This window comes from Rhinolophus sinicus, linkage group LG07 (genome assembly GCF_036562045.2).
Source record: "Rhinolophus sinicus isolate RSC01 linkage group LG07, ASM3656204v1, whole genome shotgun sequence".
NCBI lineage: Eukaryota > Metazoa > Chordata > Mammalia > Chiroptera > Rhinolophidae > Rhinolophus > Rhinolophus sinicus.
The window spans coordinates 11,123,174-11,137,661 of record NC_133757.1 but is presented as its reverse complement, the minus strand read 5'-3'; the positions used below and the strand labels follow the sequence as shown (position 1 = coordinate 11,137,661).

Below are 14,488 nucleotides of genomic sequence, written 5' to 3'. Positions count from 1 at the left end.
AAAGGCCTCCAGGGCCGCTGCCGGCGTGCGGCTGCTCAGGGCGAGGGTCTCTGCGGGACGGGGGGCGGGGGCGGTCTGCGGACCTCTTCGGACACTCTCAGTCCCTGTCTACTTTTCTGTCCCCCTAGCGCCGCGCAGGCTGGGCAGAGCTAGGGAGGCAGAAGTCGCTGGACGACGGGCTTTCGGGTCGCCGTGCTGTCTGCGAGGGGAACTCAGGCAGTGCTCGGGTTTTTCTGTCTGCCCGTGTAAGCACTGCTCTCTGAGCACCACCGGAGGTTTCAGGGCCGGTTTGAGTCGCCCAGAAGAGCAATGCGAAGGTGCGGAGCGCACGGAGTCTCGGCCTCTGCCTGCGGGCGCCGGGCCACCCAGCGCTGCCCCCAGTCTACTCTCGAGTTCACTGGCCTCAGAGAGTCCTCCTCCAGTCCTCCAGTCCTACTGCCAGGGCTTGAGTCCGCAAGAGGCGACAGAAGAAGAAGAAAGGGCGTGGGGTGAGGCTTGAGGCCGGAAAAAGTGGCCTAGAGGACAATGGTGAGCAAGTGGGCTCCAAGCAAGAGCTGGAGTTATGCAGTAGGGCCACCTGCACGAGCCTCGCCACGTGGGACGGTTTGGGCGCGCCCGTCCTCCTGCCCGAGCTCTTTGCAGTTTTTTCTTATTGCCTTTAATGCTGGAGTCTGGCAACACTGGGGTAGGATGAGGGCAGAGGCGTGGCAGGGCTGTCCCTGGGCTCCTAGTGCAGTGACCACTCACTGCACAAAGGTCCAGGAGGTGAGAGTGCTTTGTGTAACCTCTCTGAGCCTCAGTTTTCTCATCTGGAAAATGGGTATTGTGACCCCTTCCATACCAAGATTATGAGGTTCACTGTGATCATGGGTATGAGCAAACATGCTTCTAAATGCTAAAACTCGATATAGAAGAGATTAATTGTTCTTCTTAGTCTTCCCCACATCCTCCCCACGTTTAATGCAGAGATGCGGGGGTTCAGGAGAAAAAGCCTCCAGTTTCCTTCTTTCCTCACTTGGCCACGGTCCCCTTTCTGAGTCCCAGCCCAGCCCCCAGAGTCCAGAAAATGGGGAGGTACTAAAAGAAGTGACAATTTCCTGACAGAGGGGCTGGTGGGTCGCCAGCGTTTCAGAAGCCACCTCTAGATTCCAAGGTGGATTACAATTTACAACCCCAAGAAGCTCCTTAAAGGACTGGACCCCAAGTTACAAAGCCTGCGACTGGTAGCAAGAGCAGTTTAAAATGAAAAGGTACAGGAAAAGGCAGCAGAGGAGCGCAAGGTGCATCCCGTGCTGGTCCTGTGGCCCGCTGGAGGCCCCTTTGCCCGGCCACCAGGAGCGTCTGGCAACAGTGGGTGCCCTTGTGGCCCAATGGAACCGCAGGTTTGGGGGCTGTTGGAAGAGAATGTGACAACCCCACCCACCCACGGGAGGGAGGAGAGTACAGGGGAGACAGCAGAGCTGTCTCCACCCCTTTGGGGCAGTCGCCTGAGCAAGAGCACCCATGTTCCCTAATTTCTGCGTCCCTGGCCTCATCTATCCTTGCTTGGCCTTAGACTTTCAGCGGAGGAAAGAAAGAGACCTGGACCTCCTTTGATTCTGTTTCCTATCTTTCGGTAGTGAATCGGGACAGCAAGTGTTGAGGGATTGACGAATTTCAACGTGATGAAGGAGGTAAAGTTCAATGGTCGAGTCCTGCGTCTGCCTCCACGCGTCAGTGTGGAGCTGCTGGCTCAAACGCTGGATCTCAAAACGGAGAGATCTCGGGAGACCCAGACGCTCAGAGGCGCCTGCTAACGTCAGAAGGACTGAGCATTAAAAAGTTATGCAGTGGATGTCGCACTGGTTTCCAGCGAACCCCGCGTGAATTCCACGGCCTCACCTCACCGAAGGAGCCATGCTGCCCGGGGACCGACTGGATCTGCGCGCTCCACGAGGAAGGGGCGGGTCACCCGGGTGGCGTCGCGGCTGCCCAATCGGGCTGGTGATCAATCACCACTTCCCCTAATAACCACCAGGACCCTTGTGTCGGGGTGTCCTCGGCCAGCCACGAGGGGGCGCGAAGCTGGCAGAGCCCGCCCCACGACCCCAGCTCTTCCAACTCTATTCCAGGTGGGGCCAGGGGATGCCATCATGCCATTCTCTGAGCCCCCGTGTTCAGGCCGCGGGATCTGGGACCTCAGGCATGGAGTTGTGGCCTCATTTGCGCGGTAGCTGGCCAGCGCCCTGACACAGTTAATCACGGCCACCTCGTCCTTTTTAGAGTAGAACCCGTCCCCACTTCCTCGCACCCTTCGGAAGGAAGCCCGACTCCTAGTGGAGCTGGAATTCTAGCGTGTACGGTGAACTCTGCAGCAGAGAGCTGAAGCTGATGGACGGATGAAGGACGCATTTCCAAGTCGTCCTTTCTCGTCTGTGGTCAGTAAGCCTCCTTAGACTTCCTATCCTGGCTCAGACTGAGGTCGCGCCAAGACCTTGGCAGTGGGGCACACAACCCCAGCACTCCTCGGGCGCATCCGTCTCAGGAGTTGGCGGCGGTATCCCGCCGGAGCTCCACCCTCGCCACTAGGCGCCGCTGCACGCACGCGGATCCGGGCCCCTGGCCCCAGCGCCAGCTCAGCGAGAGGCCTCTAGGGAAGAGGCCAAAAAGGGATTTTCCATAATAATGTTTTAAATGTTTTTTTAAGGTATTAATTCTTCGTTTCGTTTTCCCACCGCCGCCCTACGTTTTCGGAGTGGACGGGTGACGGGGAATCACAGTGGGTTAAAGGAATTCTTAACCGCCCCGAGGCCTCCCCATCCTGGGACAGCTTTCACATGCCTTGGACAGGAGAAAGGGCTCACCCTGCACTGATGTCGGCGCTTCCCGTTGCCTGGCAGGCTCACCCGGAGGGTCTTAACTGTGGTGGGGGAGAGGCTGGATGTGGTGGAGTGCGCTGGATAGGCTGGACCGCACCAGGCGATGGCCTAATGACAATACCTGAGGAATGGTAACTATGCCAAGCATTAGCTGCCTTCCTTACTCCTCTCAACAACTGTTAAAATATTGATTGATATTTCCTTTTCACAGATGAAAAAAATCAAGGCTCAAGAAGGTGAAGGTCACCCAGGTAGTGACCTCAGGCTGCAAGCACCTGGGCACACACCCATCCGTTATCACACAGGCTGAGCAGGAGCCAGGAGGGGGGTGAGGGAGTAACACTGCTGTTTGTTCCTCCAAAGACCAGGGGTTGGGGGGGGGGGCGGGAACAGAACAGAAGGTTTTGGGGGATCCCCAGAAATCTCTGCCCTTTGGTACCTCCCACTAACCAGAAACCCAGGCCTCTCTCACCCCAACACTTCCCTAGAGAAATCCTGGCCTTTTGGGGAACCTGAAGAAGCTCATGGCAGGAGTTTGAGACCAGCAATAGCCTATGTTTGTACAACTTTATTGTTCAGTCTTGAAGCCCAGCAACAAGCCCCGGAGGTGGGTAGGTAATAATAATACCAGCAACATCAACAACATGAGCTAACTTTTATTGCGGCTCATTATGTGTACTTAGACACTGCCTAACCATTTTGCTTGCCTTATCTCATTGGACAGCCCCAATGGCTAAGATACTATTCTTTATTCCATTTGATAGAAGAGATAACAGGCACAGAGAGGTTAAGTAACTTGCCTAAGGTCACCCAGGCTTGATTTTTTTTTTTTTTTGGTGTGTGTGTAGGGGGGCGGGGGACAGGTTAATAAGGTATAACTTACAGTAAAATTCACCCTTTGTACTGTACAGATCTATGAGTTTTGAAAAACACGTACAGACATGTAATTACTACTACAATCAGAAAGTAAAGGCGTCCTATCACTCCCCCAAAGCGGCCCTACGCCTACCTTCCACTGCCTCGCAGGCAGCATGGGCCATATTTTTACTGATAACAAAATGGAGGTTGCCGTGTTGCCTCAGATCACTCAGCCAGTGTCAGATCCGAGATTAGAACCTTCATCATGTGTCTGCTAGTCTGGCTGCCTGCAGAGTGTAGATTCCGGAATCTGCACAGCCTGACCTGCAGCAGCATGGGGCGTATGGAAAGGGACCCCTGGCTCTAAGATGGAGCCTCAGAAATCCCCCACTCTCACTGAATGCGCCGCCTCTACAAACACCCACCCTTCTAGTGCAGCTAAGGAACAAAGAGGGACCAGATTCTGCAAGGCTGAAGCCACTAGAGAAGTGAATGAAGCTGCCCAGTCCAGGGACCGGGAGCTAGAGGTGGCTCAGGGTCCGAGTCCAGACCAGAGCGCCTAGCGCCCTGGCACGCCTCCACCCGTCAGTCTGGTTAATGAGTTACACTCCTAGTTAATTCTCCCAGCTTATAGTAGCCTGGTGGCACGAACCTTCCCAAGCTCCTCAGGTCTGGGTGCATGAATTAGCATAGATTACAGGGCTTCTGGGGCTTCCGAGGGGCCGCTGACTCACTGGAAACTCATTTCTCCTTCTTGGGGACCCAAGTGAAGCTTGAGGCCAGCATTGCAGGAGGCAGAGGAACTGGCTGTCCTGCTCCCACCAGGAGGGCACGCACAGGAGCCCACCAGCTCCTTCACTCTTGCCCACCTGCCAGTCTAGAGCCCCTGGGACAAACCTGACCCTCTCAGGGCAGTTTTCATGAGGCAGGTGGCCTGCAGAGGATGTTGCACTAAGAAACCCAGCTGGGAGCCGCCTGGGTCCTCTGCCCTAGCCAGAGGTCCCTGCCCCTGGAGGGAGGCTGAGGGGTCTGGGCTCCAACTGGTCGCTCAATTCCTTGGGACACTCTCCAGACACATTCTAGCCAAAGAGGAGGAAGAGTGTAAAGGGGTGCTGACAATACCTTAGCGCTCAGCCTGAGAGTTTTAAAAGAGGGGAAACACCCTTATATATCACACACCATAGAGACACTGACTGGATCCCCTTTGCACTCAAGGTCATCTACTCTCATACCCTCAGCCAAGATCGCTAACACTAACTGCAATAAATGGTCACTGCCTGCCCTGCAGCCAGGGTGGGGCTTTTAGTGACCCCCAGGTTTCCCCCTGGAGCCTAAGGCCCAGTTTTATGGGCCTGGCCTTAGGGTGAGCCTGACCCTCCAGTCCTAGAGACCTTCCTCTGACAAGGGGACCTTCTCCCTCTCGCTCCAGGATCCTGGATCTCTACGGCCTGTCTAAATTGGGTGTTTCTTTCTGGCTTTGGAAATTGAGAGCTGACCCCTACCTCCACCCCAGGCTCACTGGTTGGAACAGCCAAATGACTTCCACCTTTGCTGGTGGCTTTAGGATCCCAGTCGGCCTGGACCTGGTAGGGCATATGTCCCCACAGTCTAATGGAGGGAAGGATTTCTGAGCAGGAAACAATATTTTTGGAGGTTGGTGATCCCAGCCCCAGAGAAGTGCATCTTCAAATGTACCCCCACCCCAAGAGGCTGGATGAACACCCTACCCTGTATCCTTGGGCCTGGGGAAAAGGATGGGTGGGGGGTGAGTTGCAAAACAAGGCCAGGAGAATCCACTAAGGATGAAAACCTGGTCAGGACCCCTCCCCAGAGGTCTGCAGCCTGAGGCAGGGGCTGGTTTCTCTGCGTGAGGTCAAAGCTGAGGCCCACATATGCCTCGTGTGTGAATGTGTGTGTCTGACCTGGAAAGGTTGGGGGCTGGGGTGGGGGATGGCCAGCAGCACACATGGTCTGTTTGCCCCTTATTAAGGTCAGGTGCCTAGACAACGCCAGAAAGCACACTACTAACTCCTTTCTTGCCTAGAGAGTTTTCTGAAAGGGGATTTTAGACTCCCCCCCCCAAAAAAAAAAAAAAAAAACACCACACAAACCATGCCTGGAATAAAGAAGTCAAGTAATTGGCATGAACACAAATACACAGCAGGTAAAACCAAAGAGGGTCAGGGGAGACCCCAGGGCAGGGAGGGAGGGAGCTGGGGAATCGGAGAGTCTCTCCTAAGACCCAGGACACTCCACTGATGAATCTGGTGGCAAGTCAGCCTTGCTTTCAAGTCTTTGCTCTTCTTCCCCCCACCCCAACTGATTTTTTTCCAGGTCTCACAGTGACCTAGTCACCAAACACAGGCATTTCTTCGTCCTTAAGAGAAATGACACGGGCTTCCAAGTAATAGATGTAAAGGACGCCAGATTTCTTTTTATCATTAATTGTAAACGTGCAAAATACCTGCTGATACTTCACTTTAGAAGAATGTAATTGGCAAAAAGGAAAAACGAAGAAAAAAGAGGCGGCCGATGAATAGATAATAGATCTTTAACCACCAATAAACAGAGAGCAGCGCCAGCAGCCTGGGGGATGTGATCATAATTATGCCGCTGCGAGAGCCAATGGGGACGAGGGAACCCGGTCCTAAAATCATCCCAAAACTGAAGGCGAGCTCGAAAATGCGGACACGGCCTGGAACCGGAGATGCGATCTGCAATCCCTAGTTGCGAGCCCCGGGTTTGCACAGCAACCCGTCCGTGGGACGACAGATGGCAGAATAATAAGAGAAATAACAACAACAACAATAATAATAATTAATAACAATGACAACAACAGTAACAAAATAATAACAACAACGGAACGATAATAGTAGCACCGCATCAGCCTCTCCCCTGACCTTGGACTCCTGGTCCCAGATATTACAGAAGGAACTGTTTTTGGACAGGAGGTGAGTGAGCACTCTCCCAGAGAGATAAAGAGAGAGCCTGGCGCGAGTCGGAAGCCCACCGCCCCGGCTGGGTCGTCGACTCCCTTCTCAACTTACAAATGAACAAGGCGGGTCACGGATCGCAGAGGCTGCGACCCTGGGACCTAGAGACTACGCGTGGTTGGAGGACCCTCACGGCCAGGCTCCCTCCTCACCTAGGAAACTGCCCGGAGTTTCGCCGTGGGTGGGGATTCGTATAAGCCAAGGGCTCCGTTAGCCCTCGTGCGGAACCAACCTGTGCCGCTTACCCTCGCGGTGCTCCGGGGGCAGCAGCGGCGGAGCGCTCGGTGCGAGGAATCTGCACGACTGTCTGTCCGTCTGTCTGTCCTACCAGCTCGGACTCAATAGGCTCGGGATCCAGGGGGCCGCAGCGGAGGCGGCGCCGGCCCGGGACTCTGCAGGGACCGGGGTGCCCCAGAGGGAGTGGTAGTGGTGGAGGAGGCGGTGGCTGAGCCGCAGGAGGTGGGGAAAGAGGAGGAGGAAGAGGAGGAGGAGAAGGAGGAAGAGACGAAGCCAAGGAAGAGGAGGAGGCGAAAGAGGAGGAGGCGAAGCCGCAGCAGGCGCGGCGGGAGCGAGTGAGCTGGGAGCGCGGGGCGAGGGCGCGGTGAAGCCGGTGGGTCGGGCGGGCGCAGGAGGCTCGGCCGAGGCCGCGGCGCCGACTCCGTTCCACTCTCGGCCGGGATCCAGGCCTCCGGGTTCCCAGGCGCTCGCCTCCCTCTGACGCACTTTAAAGAGTCTCCCCCCTTCCACCTCAGGGCGAGTAATAGCGACCAATCATCAAGCCATTTACCAGGCTTCGGAGGAAGCTGTTTATGTGATCCCCGCACTAATTAGGCTCATGAACTAACAAATCGTTTGCACAACTTGTGAAGAAGCGAACACTTCCATGGATTGTCCTTGGACTTAGGGCGCCCTGCCCGCCTTTTGCTGAGGAGAGAAAACTTTTTTTTGCCTCCCCCAAGAAACTCCCCCCTCCTCCCTGTCTCTAACTCCGATCCCCCCACGCCACCTCGCCAAAAAAAAAAAAAAAAAAAAAAAAAAAAAATTACCCCAATCCACGCCTGCAAATTCTTCTGGAAGGATTTTTCCCCCCTCTCTCCAGGTTGGGCGCGTTTGGTGCAGGATTCTCGGGATCCTCGGCGTTGCCTCTCCCTCCCCTTCCCCCCTCCTTTCCTTTTTCCTTTCCTTTCTTTCTTCCTTTCCTCCCCCCACCCCCACCCCCACCCCAAACAAACAAGTCCCCAATTCTCGTCGGTCCTCGCCGCGGGCAGCGGTCAGCGGAGGCAACGCGCCGCGGTCGCCAGGAGCCGGGAGCCGCGGGCGCCCGCTCCTCGGCGCAGCATGTTCCAGCCGGCGCCCAAGCGCTGCTTCACCATCGAGTCGCTGGTGGCCAAGGACAGTCCCCTGCCCGCCTCGCGCTCGGAGGACCCCATCCGTCCCGCGGCGCTCAGCTACGCCAACTCCAGCCCCATAAACCCGTTCCTCAACGGCTTCCACTCGGCCGCCGCCGCCGCCGCCGCCGGCCGAGGCGTCTATTCCAACCCGGACTTGGTGTTCGCCGAGGCGGTCTCGCACCCGCCCAACCCCGCCGTGCCGGTGCACCCGGTACCGCCGCCGCACGCCCTGGCCGCCCACCCCCTGCCCTCCTCGCACTCGCCACACCCCCTCTTCGCCTCGCAGCAGCGGGACCCGTCCACCTTCTACCCCTGGCTCATCCACCGCTACCGATATCTGGGCCACCGCTTCCAAGGTATGTGCCACGTCGCGGGGCTGCAGCGCGCTGCATCCCGCACTGCCCTGGGCCTGTTCGGGTGGGCACTTGACAAGGCCTGGGCGGAGGTTCCTCCCGCTGGCCCGCCCGCGCGCCCTGTTCGCAAGCCCGGAGGCGAGGAGCCGGGCATGGTGTTGGTCCCCAGTCTCCAAAGCTGCGGCCGGTTTGGGCGGCTGGCCTCCGGCCGCTTGACCCTTTAAAAAGGGCGAGACAGAGAAGTTGTCCTCGAGTGCTTTCGGAGGGAGGTAGGCTGGGACAGCCTGCCCTGGTTGCCAGCCGCCACGGAGTCCCGGAGCCGCGGGGTTCCAGGCTCTGCGCCTCCTCGGCGATGCCCTCGCCGCCCTGGCTCCGAGGGGCGCGGACGAGGCCCGGCCGCCAGGTTCGCCTTCGATTGCGTTCGACACTGTTCGCCACCCACTCCGCGCCCCTTCAACCTACACCCGTGACTTTTCGGTCTCCGACATTCTTCGAGCGGCGCTCCCGGAGCAAAGTCAGGGATTTTTGTTTTTTGTTTTTTTTTTTTTTTTCTTCCTGTTTTTTTGGAGGCCCGGGGAGGGGCGGGAACCGCGCGGGTTGAAACCTCCGGAGCTCGACACTCTCGCCGGGACCGACTCAACTCGGGCGCCGAGCGGCCGCGGCGGGAAGGCAGGTTCGATCTGGTTTTTGTTTTTTGCTTTTTTTTTTTCCCTCTTAAAAGAAATGAACCGAATCAGGAGACGGGCTGGAGGGGAAGATCTGTTTGGATGTTTCCCTCTCCTGCTATTATTTTACGTTTGTTTGTTTTTCCTCTGGGTGGGGGTGGGAGGAAAGTTAAAACTCCAGGAAAAAAGGAGAGTAATTAGTTTAGTGATCGGAACCGGGAAAAGACCTACCTCTCGCGGCCGCCGATCAATACTCAGCGGCTTGTCCATTCATTAACCCTTTGCGTTCCCGCCTGAACCTAGAATCAAGTAGGTGCCACCCCCTAATTTAACAAACAAAACAAATGTTCACCCTTATTCCCGGACCAGATTTGACTCCATTCCCGCCTGTACCGTGGTTAGTTTTTCTTTGTTTGGGCTTTTAGTGAATCAATTTCCCACCCTATTGAGTGAACCCGAAACTCTCTATCTTTGCTCGCAAAGTTTAGGGCTCCCTTTCCTCATTCTCTGCCAGCCACGCTCTTGGTCTCCACACCAAGAGTAGCAGGCCCGGAGTAGCAGGGCTCTACCGCGGCCGCGGACAGTCCCCTCGGGTGCCGGCAGCTCGCGGAACCCCGGGTTTCGATCCCCTCACTCGCGTCTCCTAGTTCTCTGGAGCCGGGCAGCGGGGGATCGGGGTCCTCACGAGGCAGCTGCGGCAGAAGCCAGGAGCACCCGCCCGCGAGATTTCGGTCCCAGCCGGGCAGCAACTACACATCCGGCCTCTACACTTTCCCGGAGGGGAAAGACTTAAATACATAATTTAAAAATAAGTCCTTGAGAAAACTCTGGATAGCGTCCCGCCACCTCTCCACCCCTTGTCAAAGTTCCTCGACAGGTTAGAAAGAAAAGAAAGCCGTTTCTTTGGGTCGTGGGCGACAATCCCTGGGCGGGTCCCTGCTGCCCCTTCCTGTGCTCCAGGCTCCGGGAGCGGAGGTAGTGAGGCCCGCCGCGCCAGGGCGGCTGCGAAGCCGGCGGAGGTCCGGAGCCTGGAGACTGGCCCCACCTGGGCAGCTGCGGGGTGGATGTCACAGTACAGCCCGGACTGCCCGGGCCGGGCAGCTGGACGAGTGTCCTCTTCGCGCGACTCCAGAGGGCCTGGGCCCCCATGGGCAGAGCCGCATGGTCGTGGTACACGAAGGCCCCGAGCGCGGTGCCCCGGCTCGGGAGAAGCGTGCGGCCTTGGTCAGGGTGGCCCCTTCAAACGGACTTCTGCTGTGTCCCCCGCAGGGAACGACACAAGCCCCGAGAGCTTCCTTTTGCACAACGCGCTGGCCCGAAAGCCGAAGCGGATCAGAACCGCCTTTTCCCCTTCCCAGCTTCTGAGGCTGGAACACGCCTTCGAGAAGAACCACTACGTGGTGGGCGCCGAGAGGAAGCAACTGGCGCATAGCCTCAGCCTCACGGAAACTCAGGTGAGCCGGGCCCAGGCGCAGCGACCCCACCCCAAATCTCTGGACCCTGACAGCTGGCACACAAGTGCGGAGCTCAGGAGAGGGACTCCGGCAAAAAGCCTGAGAGCTGGTTCCACGCCCCCCACTCAGGATGTATGTTTCCAGGTGCCAGGCTTCCTTGATCTTCAAGAAGGGACTGTAAGAGCCTCCCCGCCCCAGGCTCTGGGGGGAATGGCATGGGCCGCTTCTGTCTGATGGGCATGCCTTGCTTGCAGCTCCTAGCTAAGACACCTCTGCACTTTTGGTGAGAGTCTGAGGACCCCGCTGGGGTCCAGGAAGAGAGAGAAAACAGCGGGGTGTGGAAGTCGAGGCTAGAGAAGGCTGGAAATGGGTAAAGGGAGAATTCTGTGCTACTGCGGGCCCAGGCCCACACCGACAGCTCCAGTTACTCCCCTTGAAGGGATCGGGAGAGTCAGACTGTGGAGGCCAGGCATCCTGGGTGCGTCCCTAAGTCAGAGCAACAGAGCTAGAAGGCTGCGGAGAAAGGCTGCCTCTGGGGACAGACCCTCCCAGCGCAACAGGGTCCCGTGGCGGGCCTGGTTCTGGCCTGCCCCAGGGCGCAGAGGGGGCTGAAGGCTACAGTAGGCGCTACTGTACGCGGAGCTGCAGGGCGGGGTCAGAGTTCTTTGCAAACAGTAACGTTTTCGGGCAGATTAAGTTGTAACACTTTTTCTGGGAGGCGCAAAGAGGTCGAGGCTTTTGTTTTAAAACGTCCCCCCCGGACAAAACCTAGGAGGGCCTCGCGGGTTGATGCGGGGCCTGCACAAGGAGCGGCCGGGCTGATTTCTCCTGGAGAGTCAAGGCGGCGGTGGTCTTTGTCCGCCTCGCTGCCCACGCTGCCTGCAGTCTTTGTGTGCGTGTCAAGCTCCGAGCGCACGGACGCGCGCCTTGGGCGAGCGCCGGGGAGAAATGAACCGTCCTCCCCCTCAATTAGCAAACTCAAAGGAAATTAAACTCAGCCTTGTTGCCGCTCGGCTTTTTCATGGGGCGCTTTGGGGGACTGGGGCATTTGGGGAGAGCAGGCTGGGACCTGGGCCCGACGTCTCAAAGGAGGGAGAGGAGCAGACCTCAGAGGCCTGGGGTGCTGCTGTCAGGATAGGACAAGCGGAGGGGGCGATGGGGGACACGGCAGTTGCAGTCACCACCATTTCCCTCACCTGTACCTCACTAGTGGAAAGCTTGGGCAGTGTTACTGTCTGGGCTGGTTGCTGAATGGGGCCTCACCACCCAGCTTCTCCAGGGCGATTGCAGCCCACTCCTGTCTCATTGCTCCCTAGACTTCCAGCAGCCGCTCTGGGAGGGCCAGGCCGCCCTGGTAGGAAGTGATGCGACCAGGGTTGGGGTTGGCCCTGTCCTGTCCTGGGGCTCATCCGGAGAGGCAAAAGGGGGCCGGCTCTCCCTCTCTTCTCTCCTTTCTCAGTTCCTCTTTCTTCCCCTTTAGCCCGAGGTCTTTCGGAAGCTTTCACTTTTGAGCCTCTGTTACTAACTGTAAAGGGATAGCTGGGTTGGTCCGCAGGCCCACTGCCCCTCCTGCCTTCTTTCCACACCTTCCTACCACCCACTCCTGCTCACCTGCAAGAGTTCTGGGCAAGGAGGAGGAAACTCAGGCAGATCCTGACTGCCTAACCAGGGCCCAGGCCTTGCTGAGGAGGCACTATATTTAGGCAACGCTTGGGAAACCGGCAGAAAATAGAAAGCACATTGGGCCCTGCAGGAAACTGCAGCAGCTGGAGTGAGGTCTTTCCTGCACTGGCTAGGTAGAGGGAGTTAGGCACATATCTCTATTTTTCCTTACTTATTGTTTTTATTGGGGTTTCCTATGCTTTGCAAGGCTTTTGCTCTCAGCAGAATGTGGGTATCCGGTGCAGGGCAAGGTGAGAAGGGGTGCTGTGCGCTCTGGGCTCCCTGGCCTGGGGAGAGGGCCACAGGAGGGCCCAGGGTAGGGAGCCAGGCTTCCCATCCGCCCTGGTCTAGGAGCTCTGCTCGCTGAGGGAGGCCATGGTGAGGCTGGTCCTTAGGAGACGGGGCTGGGGTGCTGGACTTGCGCGGTCTCAGACCGGGTTTGAGCCCCGTAAGGCAGAAGAGGTAGGAGGGCGCTGTGGAGGAACTAATGCGCCCTCTGCCTCTGGCCCACAGGTAAAAGTATGGTTTCAGAACCGAAGGACAAAGTTCAAAAGACAGAAGCTGGAGGAAGAAGGCTCAGATTCGCAACAAAAGAAAAAAGGGACGCACCATATTAACCGGTGGAGAATCGCCACTAAGCAGGCGAGTCCCGAGGAAATAGATGTGACCTCAGACGATTAAAAACACAAACCGAATCCCACAGAAACGGACAACACGGAGCAAAACAGAGACAGAGAGAGAAGGGGAAGAAGAAGAAAAAAACTACAAAACAAAAACAAACCGCACACACACATTCACCGAGAAGGGGAGAGGGAGTCAGAGAGAGCAGCGGCACATCCGCAGACCTTGGGCAGAGAGGGCGCAGGGTCCTGATCCCAGCCTGCGCCGAGATGGCAGAGGACCGAGGCTCCTTGATCAACATGCAACCCTTGTCTAAAGAGGCAGTTGTATGAGAGAGAGAGAGAGAGAGAGAGAGAGAGAGAGAGAGAGAGAGAGATCGATCCAATTGTGGCAAAGCCGAAGCGCTCTGACAAGGGGAGCTGTCAGTCAAACACCAAACCAGCGACACAAGATGATTGGCAGGTATTCCGTTTATCACAGTCCGATTTTTTTTTTTAAAGATAATGAAAAAAAGGAAAAAACCCAACCAGGCACAGGACTTTTTTATTTTGCACTTCGCAGTGTCCCCCCCATCTTTAAAACTAATTAATAATAATAACGATCGAAATTCCGTATCCAGCCCCATCCCACACCTGTTCAAAAACTTGAATTGCATGTAGCAGTTGTTGGGCGAATGGTGTCTAAAGACAGAAAATGAATTGTAATTTTCTTTTCTTTTAAAAGACAGGTTCTGTGTGCTTTTTATTTTGATCTTTTTTTCGAGAAATGTGCAGTTTGTAAACACTTTTTGATACTTTCTGATGTCAAAGTGATTGTGAAAGCTAAATTAAGTAGGCTCAGCAATAGTGGTCCTCTTACAGAGAAATAGGGAGCTGGATGAGGGGCTGGGGGTGACGGGGGTGGGGGAGGGTGTCCACAAGAGGAGTCAGGACTTGTGCTGGAAAAAAAAAACACAAAACCTACCTAAATTAATTCTATTTCTTGGACATTCCCTTTCCTAACATCCCAAGGCTTAAAACCACGAAGTAAACTCCTTTTAGTGGTTGGAGATATTGGCAAGTTCAACCATTCACCGTAAAGGCCATTCCAAACTTTAAATCTATCTATTGCAAAATCCGAAGGACTGTAGTTAGCGGGGATGATAAGTGTGGCCAAGGACACAGCGGCAAGTTTTCAAGCACTGAGTTTCTATTCCAAGATCATAGACTTACTAAAGAGAGTGACAAATGCTTCCTTAATGTCTTCTATACCAGAATGTAAATATTTTTGTGTTTTGTGTTAATTTGTTAGAATTCTAACACACTATATACTTCCAAGAAGTATGTCAATGTCAATATTTTGTCAATAAAGATTTATCAATATGCCCTCAGAGTAGTCGTCTTGGGAAATTGAAGTGAATTTTTTCTAAAAAAAAAAAAATGTATCTCCATAATTTGAGTGTGGTCTTTCCCCAACTAGGCTCAAGAAATCCAGCCTCCCCACCCACAAAAGGGCCAGACTGATGGAATCTTGGGCATTTTAAAGAGAGATGAGGGAGGAAAAGGGAGAGGATTAGGAAAACTTAAGTCCTTCAGAAAAGGGATGGAAGAAAAGTTTTTCCAACTAGACCTTTGCCCATTGCTAGGCCTACTGA

The 14,488-nt window shown here is 55.7% G+C and overlaps 1 protein-coding gene and 1 long non-coding RNA gene across 3 annotated transcripts in view; one reads left to right on the top strand and one right to left on the bottom strand.

The window, feature by feature from the left end:
- LOC109444111 (uncharacterized) overlaps positions 1 to 7,406 on the bottom strand; it is a 33,539-nt gene extending 26,133 nt beyond the window's left edge. Inside the window, exon 1 of the long non-coding RNA XR_012498393.1 lies at positions 6,955 to 7,406. This is a non-coding gene — a long non-coding RNA (uncharacterized LOC109444111). The remainder of the gene's footprint in view (positions 1 to 6,954) is intronic.
- Positions 7,406 to 14,224, top strand: EMX2 (empty spiracles homeobox 2). Of its 2 annotated transcripts, XM_019725254.2 has the most exons (3): positions 7,406 to 8,456; positions 10,388 to 10,572; positions 12,748 to 14,224. In XM_019725254.2, the coding sequence occupies exons 1-3, from the start codon at positions 8,048 to 8,050 to the stop codon at positions 12,913 to 12,915; spliced, it is 762 nt and encodes a 253-aa protein (XP_019580813.1). In that variant the 5' UTR covers positions 7,406 to 8,047; the 3' UTR covers positions 12,916 to 14,224. The 2 variants fall into 2 exon arrangements, with proteins under 2 accessions (XP_019580813.1, XP_019580814.1); XM_019725255.2 differs by lacking the exon at positions 10,388 to 10,572.
- Positions 14,225 to 14,488: the final 264 nt, after the last annotated feature.

Bases quoted from the DNA above. Each gene is read 5' to 3' on its own strand.
- EMX2 (XM_019725254.2), top strand. From the start codon at position 8,048: ATGTTCCAGCCGGCGCCCAAGCGCTGCTTCACCATCGAGTCGCTGGTG. The intron at 8,457-10,387 runs GTATGTGCCACG...TGTCCCCCGCAG, and splicing joins TCTGGGCCACCGCTTCCAAG to GGAACGACACAAGCCCCGAG. The intron at 10,573-12,747 runs GTGAGCCGGGCC...TCTGGCCCACAG, and splicing joins TCAGCCTCACGGAAACTCAG to GTAAAAGTATGGTTTCAGAA.